Below are 16,698 nucleotides of genomic sequence, written 5' to 3'. Positions count from 1 at the left end.
TATCTCAGTGCACAGTCAATGCGCATCTTAGAAAGAGATACAACTCTGTTATGCACCAAGCACTGAACCTTGCCTAAACACTGAAAAACAATCTTTTCCATATGTATCTTCTCTACCCCAAGAGCTTGAACAGCTTATTTCAGGGTTACTTTCCAGACACACATCTGGAAAGGAAAAAAATACAGTAGCACAGCAGCCAGAAACATTCTACTTTGAGTCTTTCTCTTCCTTTTCTTCATTGGCACATCTTACTTTCCCAGAAATTGCTTTCTTCTTTATTGAAAAAGAGATGTACAATTCCAAACTGGAATTGGCACCACTTAAAAACCAATATTCAAAACATCTGGAAGTATTTAAAATGAACTTACTGTAAAATGTCGGTGGAATCTCTTTGAAGGTGCTGTCACGAACAAACTATAAAAACAAAAAAAGCAATTTATTTAAAATTTTTCAAAAGTAGCACTTGCGTTATAGTTTCCTAGTGAGTGTGGGTAGGATTCACTGCTTCCCTGACCTAAAGGGTAGGTGATGCTGTTTGTCTAGGTTCTCTCATTCATCTTTGAGGGAGAATGTAGTCTCAAGAGGATAGCTGAGTAGACAAGGATGTCTACCTTTCTTCACAGGTTATTGATACTGCTGGCTTTAATGGCATAAGAATTGAGTCACTCAGTATTTTTTTCAAATAAGTGCTTTGCTTTCCAAGACTGATAAAGTGAACTGAAGAGCAGATTTAGACTAATTCACACTGAAGTTATCCAAATGCAAATATTCTAAAATTGTCTGGCATTGAAAAACCTAACTGTTGAGTGCAGGGTATCATTCATGATTATATTTGGATAACTGGGAACTATCAAATGTGTTGTCTGCTGAAGAAAGAAAGGACCAGAGGATCACTTATTACTTATAATGTGCTCAGTTTCACAGATCCTGCCAGAAATACAGAGGGATAATTACTGAAAGAATACCTTAATTTGAATGTATTTAATCAACTTCTTCAATATTGTGAGCAGCTGATCATTTCCAACTGGCAGTTCTGACAAAAGAAGCAGGCATATAAGAGGAAATATACAAATATGTGCATTTTACTTTGATTTACAGTGATCAGGAGATGCAATCATTCTCAAACAATCACATAAACACATACTTGATATATAGTATTCTTTATCAGCAGAAAAGCTTGTCTTTGACTAGTCTTGTCTTTCATATACTCTATTTTAATAAAATTTCAAAATCTTGCCAAGTTTTCAAACAAGGTTCTTCCACAAAATAAGCATTGAAGTAAATTTTCTGTTTCAAATTCCATATAGGAATTGTACCTTTAAATTAATTATCTTTTAAAAGTTATTGCAGTTACACAACATTCAAACAGATTTAAAAGTGTGGGTGCAAATTTCATTAAATACCCACCAGCTGGATATAGGAGTTTGTCAATGACATGAATGACACCATTTGTTGCCATGAGATCAGATTCTGTTGATTTCAGTTCATTAACCAGAAGGGCATCATCCACCTGGCAAAGGATCAAAAGAGAGCCCAAGCTATCAGAGACATTAGAAAACAACCCCAAATCTTATTATAACATTTGGAGAAGTGCATGTCATTCTATAATGTGGATAGACATGGAATATCAAATCTCTGTTCCAAGGCTGTAGCAGGGAGACATTTTCTATACTTAACTGTTTTCAAGTAGAGTTTGCCTCCTTGGATGGTTTTAAGAATATTGGTTACACCAGGCTCAAAGCCACTTCCAATGAAAACTCCTTCTGTCAAGTGGTAAAGAAGAATATTCCTGAGAGCATTTCTGTCTCCTATGTAAAAAAAAAAAAAAAAAAAAAAAAAAAAAAAAAGAGTAGGAATAAAAATAAAATGTCAGAGGATAGTTCTTTGTGGGAATTCTAAGGACTCACACAGACTTGAATTCAAGCAGAATTCTATAAAGTAATCTGGCACAAAGAAAAAAGAAAGTGCTGTAAAAAAATTATGGGGGTCAAGGAAAGCATTAAGTAACTGAGTCAAAATGACAGAAAAAATTATGCATAAAGGCCCCTGAAAAGCAGAAGGGCAAATAAAATTGTCTTGTTAACTACACAATTAGTCCAATATGGCATTGACCATGAAACAATTTAAGTTTTGAATTGAAGACAAAAATAATAGAAGGAAGCTGCACTATGGAATAAGATATTGAAGAGTGAAGCTTAAATTTAAAAATGGGGTTGGAGTTCTTTCCAAAAAAGGCATTTTCTCTATGCTTAAGAAGCGAATAGTTTAGGGGATTACTGTGACCTGCTCAATGCAAAAGGTAAACTGCTTCAGCAGACACCTTTTGTGTGAGAGGTGCATTAGTCCCTTTTCCAATCAATTTTACTATGCTTATAATTCCAGGGTTTTTTATGTTACTTACTTATCAGAAATTCCTTGTCATCATCAGTCAAACCTTTAAAGGCATCATTAGTTGGGACAAAGAGAGTCCAATGTCCAGGCCGTGACAGAAGATCATCCAAATCTGCAGCTTTCACCAGACTGAGGAAAATGCTGTTTACAACAAACAGACAAACCCCAAATACATTTTGTTGAAACGTGGTAACTATAACTGGGTCCAGGTACTTAGTTTCCCCATTTCTGATGGTGTTCCAATTTTCAAACACTTTCACTGTTTCCCACACATAAAGATAGTAGAAGAGAAAAATGAAAAAAAAAAAAAATAGGAAAAGACAGTCTTAAAAGTAGCAGACAGGGAAAAAAGTATTTGAAAAAAAACTTGTTGACAGCCTGAATCAGAGCAGGATTTGTCTCATAAAAACTGCTGCAGATCAAACAGATGTAAGGAGGATGCAAAGGATAGTTCTTGCTCTAGGAGTATTGGGATACTTGCAGGAAATAAGTACTGGAAAGGTATGCAGTCCTGCTGCACCCATATGGAATTGTACCACTCATTAGTTAAAACTCCAGAGTCTGTTGCATTTATAGCTCAGGATGTATCTTTCAATTCCTTCTTTCCTCATAGTCCCTTCATTCTAGTGTCTTGCAACCCCCTGGGCCATAAAAAGCCATTCTATGGAAGTGTGGAAGCCTTTTCAGCATACAGCAGGAGAACACTTTTTCTTCCACCACATTTTTTTTCCTTTTATGCTGTTTGTGTAGATAATAAACTCTTCTCTGCCATCCCTCTCTCAAAACCCCAACAACTCACATGCTCACAGGCCAAAACTTTTTCTCAGAGCAGCTGAGAAACTGTATATACATTTACCTTCTGCAGGAAAATCTCAGTTCTGGTAATATTGCTACTCACCTAAAACGCTTATCATTCCTCAGCATTTCATGCAATGTCTTTTCCGCTGGATTGATGATCTTTCTGAAGATGTGAATAAAACCATTTCTTCCTTCTTTGCTTCCTCTGACCATGCATGAATTTTCAATACATACAGCCTTATTGAAATAGAAACAAGTGTAGCTGTTTACACAATGTTAAAAAAAACAAGCATATGTGTTTCCTACAATCAAATTGTGTGTTCTTGCCAGGAAATTTGGCATTGCTTGAGAAAGCAGAAATAGTAAAATACAGCATAAAATATCACATTGCAACTATTTAAAAACTTGATCTTTTGTGTGTGTTTTTCCTTTTAGAATGTTCTTAATTAGTTCTAAAAATGAGCTTTAAAAATTTGTAATTACCTGAGCACCCAATTTGAAATTCTGTTGCATTTCCCCAAAGAGCTCTCCATGCAAACAAAGCTCAGATTGAGAAAGATCAGATTTTCATTTTTTGCTGTCTTAAAAGTTTAAGGATTTTTTGCTGGATAGTCATAATGGTAAATGCTGGGTGTTTCACTCAGCTTTGCCTTTTATTGACTCTCCATTTTCATAGCTGGATGTGTATTTTCAGAGAGACTCATTCACTTACTGTGCGATACACGAAGACTCTAAGGAGTTTTCCTCCAATTGTTTCCAGCTGTTGTCCATTGTACAGTTCATTGAGCCCAACTTTCACTTTTATGATGTGATTCTGCAGGATTGTTTTAAGAAGACGTTGATCCAGCCTTAAGGTGTCACCTAAAAAGCCATTTAGATATTAATGTATAGTAGTTTTATACAGTGAATTTTTACTCAAATAAAGTTAAAATAATCTGGAAATACTGAATCTTTCTTTGATATGCTTGAGTTAAAGCGTGGACAGGTCTGTGTATACAGAAAGCAAATTTTTCTGACCATTTCTCAAATTCAGTCAAGATCTTTTGGTGCAATGTGCTAGTTTGTATTAGCAAATCAAAGCCACTACACACAACCATGATTAATTACTATAATATGTCTGATGATTGATATGTGGGCCTGCTCCATCTTCTGAATTACTGCTATAGTTTGCATTAGAACTAGTCCTTTCTACATGTACACCTAAAATCTATCCAATTTTCTTCCATGGTAGTGAGACAACCACTCTGATTCTTTGAGAAAAGGCAAGAAGTCCATGAGGTCACCTCTGCAAATATACAATCACCTGTCTTACAGTATATCAGCTTCTCTCTGCTTTAATGTACTGATAAATACTAACTTCCTTGTATTTCCTGGGTTTAACTGGGATGGAGTCAATTTTCCTCCTAGGAGTGTTGAGATTTGGATTTAGTATCAGTATAATGTTGATAACATGCTGATGTTATTCCTGATGTTGTTCGTGAGCACTGCTCACCCTCAGCCAAGGACATCTCGGTGTCCCATACTCTGCCAGTGGGCAGGTGCATGAGAGGCTGGGAGAGGGCATGGCCAGGACAGGTCACCCAAACTGACCAAAAAGATGCTCCATACCTTAAAATGTCCTGCCCAGTGCATAAACTCGAGGAAGCTAGCTGGAAGGTGCCAGTCACTGGCTGGGCATAGGTCAGCTGGGTAGTGGGTAATTGTATAGTGCATCACCTTTTTCTCTCAGGTTTTAATTATCCTACTATTATTACTATTATTATTATTATTATTACTATTAGTAATATTAGGATTATTAATATTATTATTTTACTTTGTTACACTTTTCAAATTGCTCTTATCCAAACCTATGAGGTTTTTTAAGGTATGTTTTTTTCCTTATCCTCTTCCCCACCCCAGAGTGGGGGAAAGAGGGGAGTGATCGAGTGGATGTTTGTCTCCGCATACAGTTTCTGAGAATAAATAAGTTTCAAATCTAATGGCAGTGATGTAAAGATTAAGGGAACTTGCAGTTCATTGATATCTTTCCATTCCTACAATCTTTCTATATTTTGTGTCTCATTTTAGTGCTACTATGTCCATTAGCAAATTACATGACTGAAAACAAGCTGTGCAGTGTGGTGGTTAGGCTTGTTTTTTCTTTCTACAAGGTATGTATTTTGAAAGGATGAAGTCATTCTGTCTATGATGCTCTTGCAGTGAGACTGAGAACAAGTACTGGGGGTTATTTGGAAAACTGTCAGAGTAGCATACATTCTTGTTTATTTTGACAATCTTTAAGGGCTACTAACCTGAGAAAGCACCATTCACAGGTACCAGGAGAGTGTATTGGCCTTCTGGCCTTAGAGAAGATGCCAATCCTAGCTGTGTCACCAGGTCAATAAATGTAGTCTGCTGAGTCCCTCCAAGCTCAATGACTTGTTTGGCTGCAAATAAAGAATTAAGAAAAGATATTTTAACACACAGCATCTTCTTATTCCTCATTTGGATTCTCTGTGCTTATCCAGAACTATATATCTGAGGGAATCTGGGTAAAATTATTGAAACTATCTTCAGTGAAACAAGTTTTTCAAACACATCACTGACCAGAATCAGGAATTAGTACTTGATCAATGAAGTGGATAACACCATTGCTTGCCACAATATCTTTGCGTTTCACCATTTTCACTCCATTCACAGTCAGACTTTCACCATCACAACCAACTTCAATAGTGCTTCCTTCCAGGGTTTCATAGACAGCACCACCTGTGATGGCTTCTGAGCACTGCAGAGTATTTAATATATGGAACTTCACGAGAGCTGCAGAGAAAAGAGCAGGAATTTAATAGATGTAGGTGTTTGGAAACATATTCATATACAAATAATTTACTTATCGTGTGGTATAAATTATTCCACCTACACTATTTTTAATTAATTTCACTCACAGGCACTTTATTTAAATTTAATGATACTGTAGGCCTCTAAACAATGTTTATGCTCAAACTGTTTGGCATCCGCTATATTATTAAAACTAAATTGGTAATGCCACAATCTGCTGGTGACTGCATATGATGTGCTCCAAAAGGACCTATGAGTACAAAATTCCATAGGCTATGCAGAGGTATGAAAGAATTTCATATTCTGATAGCCTGTTTCTAAGGACAGGAATGTCTGTCAGACCTACGCAGCTGAACTATTAGAAAGGCAATGTGCCTATAGTTTCACAGTTCCCTTAAGACCGTTTTGGAGACTAAGTTTTCAATGACTTTCTATCCTCAGGCAAGTATTAGAAGCAGAAGAAATAACTCCTCCTACACACATGAAAGTAGAGGTGCTTGATTCCAGAGCTATAAGGATAATGTATTTTCTGCCTCCTGATCCACTCATACATATTTTTCGTTTGCAAAAAAGTTTAAATACCTTCAGAAGCCACCTTGTCATGCCTGATTCTTTCAAAAAATCCCCTTGGGAGTCTCTGAAAAGCTTCATTAGTAGGAACAAAGAGTGTGTAATGACCAGGTCTTCCAAGAATATTCATGACACCTGATGTAATGGCAGATTCCTAAAATACAATTTTTTCTTTTAAAGATTGTTTGAAATATTACCAAAATACATTTTCTGTCTAGTTTCACCTCATGCCCACAGATATTTGAATGCTAGACTGAAATCATTGTGCTTTGAAAAGATAGATCATGAATGTTATAGAAAGATGAAAAAATATAATTGCAGAGAATTTTTTTTAACTGAAATCTAGAAAGTATTGGTTTTTGTAAGTTTTTTTTAAGGAGATTAAATATGGTTGCTTGCAACTGTCATGAACTGGATTTGAGAGATTTCAGAGGATCCTCTCCATGTTTATGCGTTTTCATTTAAAATACCTTTTTGCATTTATTAAGGAGATGGAAGATGGAAAAGGATAACAGCTGTTTGCAAACCAATGGCATATTTTTTAAATATGCAGGTTGAAATCCCATTGCACTGTGCAGACACATTTTTCAGAAGATGAAAAAATTAGGAACTTGGACAATTTCTAATCATACTTCCTCTGTGTAAGAAAAATCCTTCTTATGTGCATCTACTGGTGCTCTAAAACTTGCTATGAGGTTCTGAAATGCATTTGGCATTTTTACCATTTTTTATCATCCATTTTGCAATTGTTCAATTGTTCAGACACTCTAAGTTCATGCCAGCATTTCATTTTCTCAGTGCTTGAAGAGAACACTTTTTTATGTTTCTAATGTTTTTTAATGTTTTATGTACAGGGACACATTCTGTCCTATTGATCTTGCCTTTTTTTATAGCTAGATTTGCAATATTAGCTGGAGCTCTTAATTTAATTTATTTCTCTCACTTACTGAGCTAACCCTTCTTACCTCCAGATATCATAAAGAAATTAAAAAGGAATAAGGAAACCCTCCTTAAATAAACAGAGAGGAGGTTTTTGTTTTTTTTTGTCCACTCACTCTAAATGATGAAAGATCCTCATCAGATTCAATGATATCTTTAATGGTATTTCCAACAGCAGTCAGGACACGATCAATAAGGTGGACAACACCATTGGTAGCAATCTGATTGCCATGGATGATCCTGGCACAGTTAACAGTAACAACCTGCATTTGAAGAATCAAGTAGGAGAAGATTAAACATTAATTTGAGCACAAGCTTGCAACCTGACTCACAGACTCGCAATGTGTATACACTGTTCTTATTTCTGTGAGTTCTTTTCAAAATTTGAATCAAAGCCTTGTAAGATTTGAAAGTTTGACTAAGCTTCTGGAAAGATAGCAGCAGATTAATTCAGGTTACATTGATTTCATATTCATGTTTAATTGCTTACTGCAATTATTCTGATTTGGCTTTTCTTATCTGGCTAATATTGGTGATTTTATCGCTTTTTAGTGATGCAACCTGTAGACAAACTAACATTTTGATGCATTTAAGACAACAAGGATGAGTGACTTAACTGGGCGGTTTCTAACATTTATAAAAATGTTTTTTTTCCTAGCCAAATAAGGGATGTGTGTTTCCTACAACCTTCAATGCTCCTACCAGGCACTCAAATTAGAATAAATGTTCTGCTTTAATATTATTTAGCAAAACTATGAAAATAGCAGATTTTTCTGTCAAATTTTATTATGATCATGTATTTTGACCACAAAAGGCATTGTCTTTTATGAAGAAAATTAATTTTCATTTGAACTTTGATTTCTTAACAGCACAAAGTTTACTCATTCTTTCTTAGTGATTAACCTACACAGCAGTCAAAAGCTCTTCAACAGAATATTTTTGGCAGCAGCAACTGACTTGGTAGATGGTAAATTTTGATCATATATTTTCTTAGTTATATAAGGAAATAAGAGAAATAAGGGTCGCAATTAAATAAATACATCAGGGGAAAAAAAGAGAATAGTCTTACCCCATTAGGATAATGGTTAATAAGCAATTTCTGGCCATTATACATAGACACCAGGGTCAAGCCATCCTTAAGATCTTTTGTCAACATGCGCTTGTTTAACATGTGGTGGTGAAGAGCATTATACAGTTCAATATTTACGTTGTCAACCAAATTCCTGTGAGTTTCCTGAAGAAAAATAAAAGGAATTTAATTAATTAGAAGCTTCAAAGCATTCTTCCCCTCAGAAAGATGTACATATTGTTTTACCTTAGTATATGCTTTCAACATATTCAGTATCTGTTAGGGAAGACGATTTTGATTCCTATAAATCTGGTTCTCCTTAAATGATCTTTAAGTCTGATTTGCTCTCCAATGGAAGATGAGGCTTCATCACAGACAAGTCATTGGAGAAACTTTAATTCAATGTTTATTTAGTTAAAATCATTACTAAAGAAGGACACCTGAATTGCTGACAATGTACAGCCATATATCATGCAGCTGCTGGAATTCCTAGGAATTTCCCTGAAACTATGTTAATAAAATTATCAATGATAATAGGTGTCATGCAAGTGCTTAAATAAGAAACTATTACAGTTGCTTAGTACTCCTGAAAGTAAATCCTCTCTAGATTCATAAATGTGTGTTAAGCATGTAGATTGTTTCATTACTACTTGCATTATGCCATTCTATGTCTAAAATCTCAACATTGTTTTCAATCTAATTTATCCCACGCTAGCTGCTTCAGCTAAAAAGCTTAACTCACTCACATGCACACAGACAGGCACACACACTTACTGAATCTAGTTGGTCCCAGGCTTCATTGCTTGGTGCAAAGAAAGTGAATGATCCCCGTCCCTCAATCTCTCCTCTCAGCCTCGACACGTCCGAGTGCCGCTGTGTGGAGGTGGCTCCCACAACACCGAGCGTGCCGTAGACGTGATCAATAGGAGCAACTGAAACAAACACGAGGTAAGCATACTGCAAACTCTTCAGTCCCCCACTTTATCACAATCGAATCTTCTTTGTGTCTTTTGGATGCATAATAGTTCTGAAACTGTTTAAGTCAGTATTAAACAACATGTTTAGATAAAAAATTTCATTGTCAGCATACTCAAAAATGGTTGTGTTTTTCTTAATGAAAAATTAGTTCAAACGATACTGAATATTGTAAAGTTTCCTTTAGAAGAGCTGTTGCATTTTGTATCACCCCAGCATGAAATGGGAGGCTGTCCATTTACAATCACAAAAATTTCAGTGGAGTGGGTCTCATTCAGTCACAAAGGACAAGAATTCTTTTTGTGAGGCCTCTTGCTTCTTTTCCAGTGTCTGGTTTATGCATCTACTGATTCATCCAGACAGTAAGAATGGCTATAGTCTCCCAGTTAAAACACGGCTTCATGAGAACAGCATTCATCACTCCTAATTTTAGGCATCTAGAAGTGAGACATTTGCATGCAATCTAATGGTTCTTGGCTCTTTTTATGGTTATGGAGAAGAACAGGAAATTCGAGTGTGTGGCTGATCTCATCCTGATGTCAGTATCTGAAGAGAGATTAATTAATTTAAACAAACTGAACTCTGCATTATTGAACATAAAAGGATAATTTCAGATATAGGGTTCAAAAACCATGAAATGTATTCCTTCTCATACTGCTCTTTTCTACTGCAATTAGTTTTATTTTTACGAAGCAGAACGTGTAAACAGGAGAGATTAATAATTTCTGTCTTCATTTTCACTCTTTCTTTGATAAAGGCTATAAGACTCTTCAGTGCTAGTTGACTTTTAACTGTGTTTGATGCATGAAAATGAAGCTGTGCATTCTTGGTCAGTACTCCTGAGAGAGAGGCAATAATTTCTCATTATGACCACCTTTGAAACTCTGCTGTAATTGCAATTCTTTCCATATGCCAACTAATCCATAAGAAGATAAACTCGTACCTGCAGGACATCCTCTCATACCATCCATCTTCATATATCCAGGACAGCACTCATATAAGACAGTTCTGTGGGATATAGACAAAAGCACAATTAAATAATATACAGGAGAAATAAAATAATTTTAGCTAAGCATAATTTAATTATTATTATCCATTTTTCATTGTTAGCACATATTTCCAGCTATTCAGCCTTGTTTTTTTTTTTATAAATTGATAATATTTTACTAAATGTAAAGCTTTTGAATTTAAAGAATGACTGCCATCATTAAATTTAATCATTGGGAGGGAATATTGTCAGGCTTATGGTACTCATATAGAGCTACCAAAAGAAGATGCAACTAGAAGAGCAGCTGAAGAACATTGATTTACCTATTGAGTGTTGAACAGATTATGACATTGAATGAGGAAAAAAAAAAAGATGAGGATATTAAAATAAAATTCTAGCTGAAGTGTTGTAAAGGAAAAAGACAAATTTAAATGAACAGAAATTAAAGTGACAGAGCTTCATGAGATCACCTGCATAATGGTTATAGGGATTAACCAGCATTTCAGAGAAGGTCCTGTGCATTGTATGGCGATGAAAAGTGGAATCAGAGAGCCTCTTTTTTCCAAGCAAGAATTTGAAGAAGCTCAGGAATGAGGGAGAGAACTAATTAGGAAGAAATATAAAACTGGTTATAGAGAAGGGAGTCACTGGAAGAACTGGAAGGAAAACACAAAGGAAAGTAACACAGGTAAATGTGAGGATGAAAACCAGAATACAAGAAATCAAAGCCAGAGTTTAAAAAGCTTGTCATCACAGCATGCAGAGAGTTTAGCATTGTCATGGGCCAGGAAGTGTTATATAATTATGTCAATAAAATACTCTCATTCTCAAATACACTTAAGCTGCACACAACTGAAAACCAGGGGTGAATGATGATTCTATAATATAATGTACATTTTCACATTGTATTTCTTATAAGACATAATGTCTTCTTAATTAACAGACAGAAATAAGAGTACTACCATTGACCTGTTCGAAAAATTCTCCTCTCTTACAGAAAAATGCAAATTCACTAAAGTTATCACAGAGGTAATTTTGGCTCCTTGGAAGTAATTTAATACATTAAACTTCACATATTATTTTTCAAAATATGGTACATTGTACTTTATATGGTACACCATAATGACATCAATGTTTTACATAATAGATTTATTTTATAGGTGTAGCTGACACTGGCAGTTCAAAAGTTCTGAACACCAATTCCTTGAAGGTTTTTACTGGGTCTTTAATCACTACAGTCCAGCTTTTAATTTGCAGAATCTTTGGTGACAGCTGAGTACATTTCTTTCATGTTTTGTAATTTAAAGCTTACAAAAACTTAACCACAACCACATTAAAATGAACAGCTTATTCAAATGAAAAATTGGACTTAATATCTTCAATATCCAAACTACTTCAAGGGATGTCAAAATAAAGTAGTCTGGAAGAAAAATAATAGTAAACAGCATGATTGGAAAAGTGAGGATTATCATTCCATTAAAGAGAGCAATCTGATGGAGGAGGTGAAAGTTATTTCTTTTTTAAACACAGTCTTTTATTTCTCCATGCTATGAAAATATTTTTCTTCATTCCATCACATGCATATACATACATGACATATTCACCCTTCTGCCATGGTCATATTTTCAACTGAGAAGCCATATATTGAAAGTATTTGTAGAGTTATTTTAGAACATATATTTCTTTAAAGCAATTCACTGAAGGCTATTTCTTGGGAATGCATGGATAGCATAAAATTTAGGCCACAGATTTTTAAGCTAACCTTTTTTCTTAGTACTTCTTGCATCCTTGCCAAAAGCTAATAATAAAAACATAATAATATGATTATCTGATTTAAAAAATGTGTAGCAGCATAGGAATCAAAATGTTCTCCCAACTGTGTGAACTGCTTTGTCATGAGAAAATATTTTTTCCTTCCCTGGAATAGAAAATCTTTCCCCCTCATCCCATGGGAAGCTATGAAAGATTACAGTTTAATTAGCCTTTGGAAAAAGGAAAGAGGCAGCTGAGTTATAAGCATAGAGTAAGACATGGCAAGTTTAATCCTCATACCACATCCAACAACGATACAATTAATCAAAGACAGAAAATTGGCTGAAAAACATAGTTAAGAAGAAAATGCTTCTTCAGCCAAGCATTACAAGATCAGTGCCTTTTTTACCACATATCTTGTTATGCAAAAACTTCTTTTCGGTTATTATTTATGTTCCCTTACGGTTCTCTGCAGTTGAAAAGGTCTTTAGCTGTGCCCAAAAAGTAAGAAAGATGGGATGGGAGAAAAGAGGTTTGTATGGAGCACCATTACACAATAAGGTTGGAACCAAATAAAACTTGGTGCAAGATCCAGTTCCTCAGTACCTGTGTGTAGGCACAGCACACAGAGAAAGTGCCACCTCAGACCAGACCAGACCAGAAATTACCCTCATATGCATCCCTACTAGCTCAGTACAAGCCTGTGGCAGAAAGAAGGAAGAAAGCAATTATTCAGATAAGAAAACAATGCTTCATTCTTGAGGGTTTGGTGAGGTTTGTTTCTGCATCTGTCTTGATTGGCTTTCTTTTTGTTTGTTTGTTTGGTTTTGTTGTTGTTATTGTCTTTTTTTTTTAATACAACATTGTCCTGACTTCATCAAAAGGAGTATATTCCAAAGGAAAAAGACAGAACAGCACTACCTTAATCCTTGTTATTCTTGGCTAATAGGGCCAGTTTTCAGTTTATTCAAATCAGCTCTGTGACTCATCTGTTTCTACTTCTTGCTGGCATGGAGATAAAATACTGCTGAGAAACAGTGGAAAGAATTTTGGTACAACAAATGCTGATTTTAGGAAATTTGTATGTTGCACTCCCATTGTAAACAGGAATTGCACGTAGTAAGAACTTTCAACAATTTAATAAGTTAGGGAGGACTTGTTAACTTGGAGATATTGACATGAGAAGAGCTGCTGTCCTTTGGATTAGCATTCTTATTGGAGCAACCGCTTTAGTCTTTGTATTTTTGGTTTTAGGATGCAGATTATAAAACTCATTAATGGCTAAGACTAAGTTATAACAGATGCTTTATTATAACCACAAAAACCCCTTAAACAACCCTCAGGAGTTCTATGACTCAACTTATTCCCACACATATCCTTTTCCTCATCTAGCCTTGCTCTGTGAGTGCTTGTACAATGGTAGGGGCGTTAAATGGAAGGGGAAGGGCAAGTGGTAATTTTGTGTAGACTATCATGACCAAATCCACCCAGTCCCACTGCTCAATGCCTTCCTCTGGTTGGCTGCATGAGACTTCTTGGGGCCTTGCACAGGATTTGTGAAATATTTTGCAATTAACAATCCTTTAATTTCTAGTCATGAGGAGAACAAAGTCACCACAGGACTTCAGTTCAATGAATATAAGCTGCCCATTGCTTCAAACTATATTTCCTAACACATGAAGTTGTCTATCACTGCTAAACACTTTTTGTTTCTGGAGCTTGTCAAAGTAATGAGTTCCCTCAGACTCATTTTGAGAGCAGACTTTCTTTCAAGCAAAGACATGACATCTATCTAGGAATAAAACCACAGAAGTAAGTTGTTTTCCAAAACTGCCTGTGAGAATATTCAAGTTCCACTCAAAGCATTTTCAGGAAATACCCTTCTTCCTGATGTGTCTGCGGTAGAATAAAACTGAGTGCCAAAGTTGTCAGTAGTATGGCAGACTGTACTGAAAAGATGAAGCATTTTGGATGGCTTGCAGTGTGCCCAGAGAAGGAAAGAGGAAGTCAGTATTGCAATGCCACCTGGAGGAGGAGAGGGAAAGATTCTAATAGGAACTATAAACAGTTTGTTTGTCTGGGAGAAAATGAGTTTTCTAATTGCACATTTTTATTACCTCAGTCAATGGAGCATAGTTTGGAAGCAGAGCATACTTACGCTTTCTTTCCACAGATGGCTTGCTGGTACCAGTTTCTGCACGTGCTGAAGTATTTCTTTTTCGTTCCCATAAGTTGCTGAAGAGCACAGACATTTGGGCTATGGGTGCAGTGAGAAACATTTTAAGAATAAGTTTTTTGTACATGAAAAATACTACATGAAATAGTAGCAAATACTCTCCCTGTTGAGTAAGAAATTAACATCTGGCTTCAGTTCCCAGGACAGGTGTGTTTTGAAGTAGCCACAGTGCAAGCTCTTGGGACTGCCCAGCTGGATTCCTTGGCAAGTCCACCCTCCCTGCAGAGACAGAAGCTTCCCCTTCGTTCTGGTTTGACCCTGTGTTTCTGATGGGCAGAGATCACCAGCTGTGCCTAGGCAAGCCTCAATATCCACTTCCCCCTTCCCCCTGTGAAGTGAATTACCAGCCACCAGGGACCAATGAATACCATGAGACTCTTTTCATTAAAGTTTTTATCTTTTGCACATCTGTGCAGCTGAAGGTCGTGGGGAGATGGGGAAGAAAAGTGCCTTGTTCTTTATGTAGAAGGAAGGCCTGTCTTCTGTAAATCAATCAGGTATTTTGATTACCAGCCATTTTGAGTACTGCAGGCACCTAAATAAACATTCTGGGAATTACTGGGGACCAAAGGGTAAATTGGCATGTAAATAAAAGGAGTCACAGATTTCAGAGGAGGAATACGTGTTCCTTAGCATGGTGGTGTACAAAGATGAATTTCTTATGCTCAAATTCCATGAAGCAAGGGAAGTTAATCTCTAATTTTTTATACTTCTGCAATTAAAAAAAATCACTAGTTCAGAAGTTAGAATATATACATTACATCACTGGGAAGTCAGCGAGCTTTTTTATTTGAAAAGTTAAAAAAAATTTGAAACCATGTGTGTAGCAGGCAGTGGGAAGATAGGATGGTAAACAATTCTTTATCACAGAATGTTTTTGCTTAAGAAGACTAGAGGAAAATATCTTTAGGCACATGTGTTTTCCTGACACCAGCTGTTCAAATTATTTCCATGTCTCCAAGCAGCCTGGCTTGTAAGCATTGCCTTTTGGAAGCCCTGCTGAGCAGCTTACTGCATTGCTCTAGTGGGAACTGAAGTTTCACAAAGGATTCTCAGGATATATTCCCATATTAGAAAACATTTAAATAGAGTTCGTGATTTTCATCAGGATGAAATAAAGAGAACAAATACTGTGGGTAGCTATCGACTCTGCAAAAATTTGAAAGTATACATTAAATATTTCTGATATCCCATTACAATACTTATGAACTGAAATTAATAATTAATTTTGGGGATTCTGAATCACATTTTATCCATTGAGAAGTGATTATTTTAGATTTATTTCCATTTTATGAAGTTCAACAGTATTCTGTCTCCTTTTAAAACTCTGTGAAAAGCTTATTATTCAGGAAAAAAATATTGTAAAATGAATTATAAAATAAAATTCTACTTGAATGACAGTAAAAATTAATAGTGAAACATTACATGTAATATAATGCCAGAAGAAAAGGGACACTAAGGATTAACAAGCTTCCTTTAAAATTAGAAATAAAAGCCAGTTACTTACCCCTGGTCGCGTGCCCTTATTCGACTGTGAGTTAAAATCTTGTCATAGTGAGCAAAAGCAGCTGCTGGTTCAAAAACAGACAACAAAAAAGTCGAAAAGGTGAATAAGAAAAAGATCTTCATCTTTAGTCCTCTGCTGCTTCTGGCAAGTCTAGAAGAGAGAACTGGCAAAAGGTCTGAGAGCTGACAGTTTATATACATGTTAGAAGGTGGTGGGAGGGGACCACAGGATCAACCTGAAACTTTGTTCCATCCCCCTTAGAACAGCAGCTTTTGCTGCCAGCTTCAGTAACTTAAATCAGTATCATACATTAGCGATAGAAATAATTTATTTTAATCCCCAATTGATTAATTTCTTCCTTATTACAAAAGGCTTAACATTTTATTCTGCTGACACAACAACAGAGAGTTTGAGAAGTTTAGACTTTGACTTATGGTTTAGTATTTATAGCACTGAGGCATCCAGAGGTCATGATCATTGCGTGTGGTTTTATTCAAACCCAGAAGAAGATGTTGCCTGTTCCCATAAGAACTGCACTGCTTTCCTTTGTTTTCCATGTCCTCACAGTTATCAGCTATGAGCTGTTTAGCTGGTGAAGTTGATGAAAGTTTCAAATACAGTTGCCAATAACCTGAAATAGCATTTTTGTCTTGAGA

The 16,698-nt window shown here is 35.9% G+C and overlaps 1 protein-coding gene across 10 annotated transcripts in view; it reads right to left on the bottom strand.

Moving 5' to 3' along the window:
• Window positions 1-16,241, bottom strand: part of POSTN (periostin) — a 29,935-nt gene extending 13,694 nt beyond the window's left edge. For 3 of the 10 annotated variants that reach the window (XM_079297564.1, XM_079297566.1, XM_079297558.1), the window contains exons 1-16: window positions 16,043-16,225; window positions 14,458-14,556; window positions 10,503-10,567; window positions 9,359-9,516; window positions 8,585-8,749; window positions 7,632-7,778; window positions 6,589-6,730; window positions 5,776-5,988; window positions 5,481-5,615; window positions 3,902-4,050; window positions 3,290-3,426; window positions 2,402-2,532; window positions 1,678-1,808; window positions 1,408-1,510; window positions 966-1,033; window positions 369-414 (exon numbers count right to left, since the gene is read on the bottom strand). In XM_079297564.1, the coding sequence (XP_079153690.1) occupies window positions 369-414; window positions 966-1,033; window positions 1,408-1,510; window positions 1,678-1,808; window positions 2,402-2,532; window positions 3,290-3,426; window positions 3,902-4,050; window positions 5,481-5,615; window positions 5,776-5,988; window positions 6,589-6,730; window positions 7,632-7,778; window positions 8,585-8,749; window positions 9,359-9,516; window positions 10,503-10,567; window positions 14,458-14,556; window positions 16,043-16,164 (2,011 nt within the window). In that variant the 5' untranslated portion in view covers window positions 16,165-16,225. Of the gene's footprint in view, window positions 1-368; window positions 415-965; window positions 1,034-1,407; window positions 1,511-1,677; window positions 1,809-2,401; window positions 2,533-3,289; window positions 3,427-3,901; window positions 4,051-5,480; window positions 5,616-5,775; window positions 5,989-6,588; window positions 6,731-7,631; window positions 7,779-8,584; window positions 8,750-9,358; window positions 9,517-10,502; window positions 10,568-14,457; window positions 14,557-16,042 lie in introns of all 10 variants that reach the window. The other 7 variants (XM_079297561.1, XM_079297563.1, XM_079297559.1 and 4 more) reach the window with 5 other exon arrangements.
• Between the last annotated feature and the right edge of the window lie 457 nt (window positions 16,242-16,698).

This window comes from Erithacus rubecula (assembly GCF_903797595.1).
Source record: "Erithacus rubecula genome assembly, chromosome: 1".
In the NCBI taxonomy this organism is placed as follows: domain Eukaryota; kingdom Metazoa; phylum Chordata; class Aves; order Passeriformes; family Muscicapidae; genus Erithacus; species Erithacus rubecula.
This window is presented reverse-complemented; position numbering and strand designations above follow the sequence as displayed.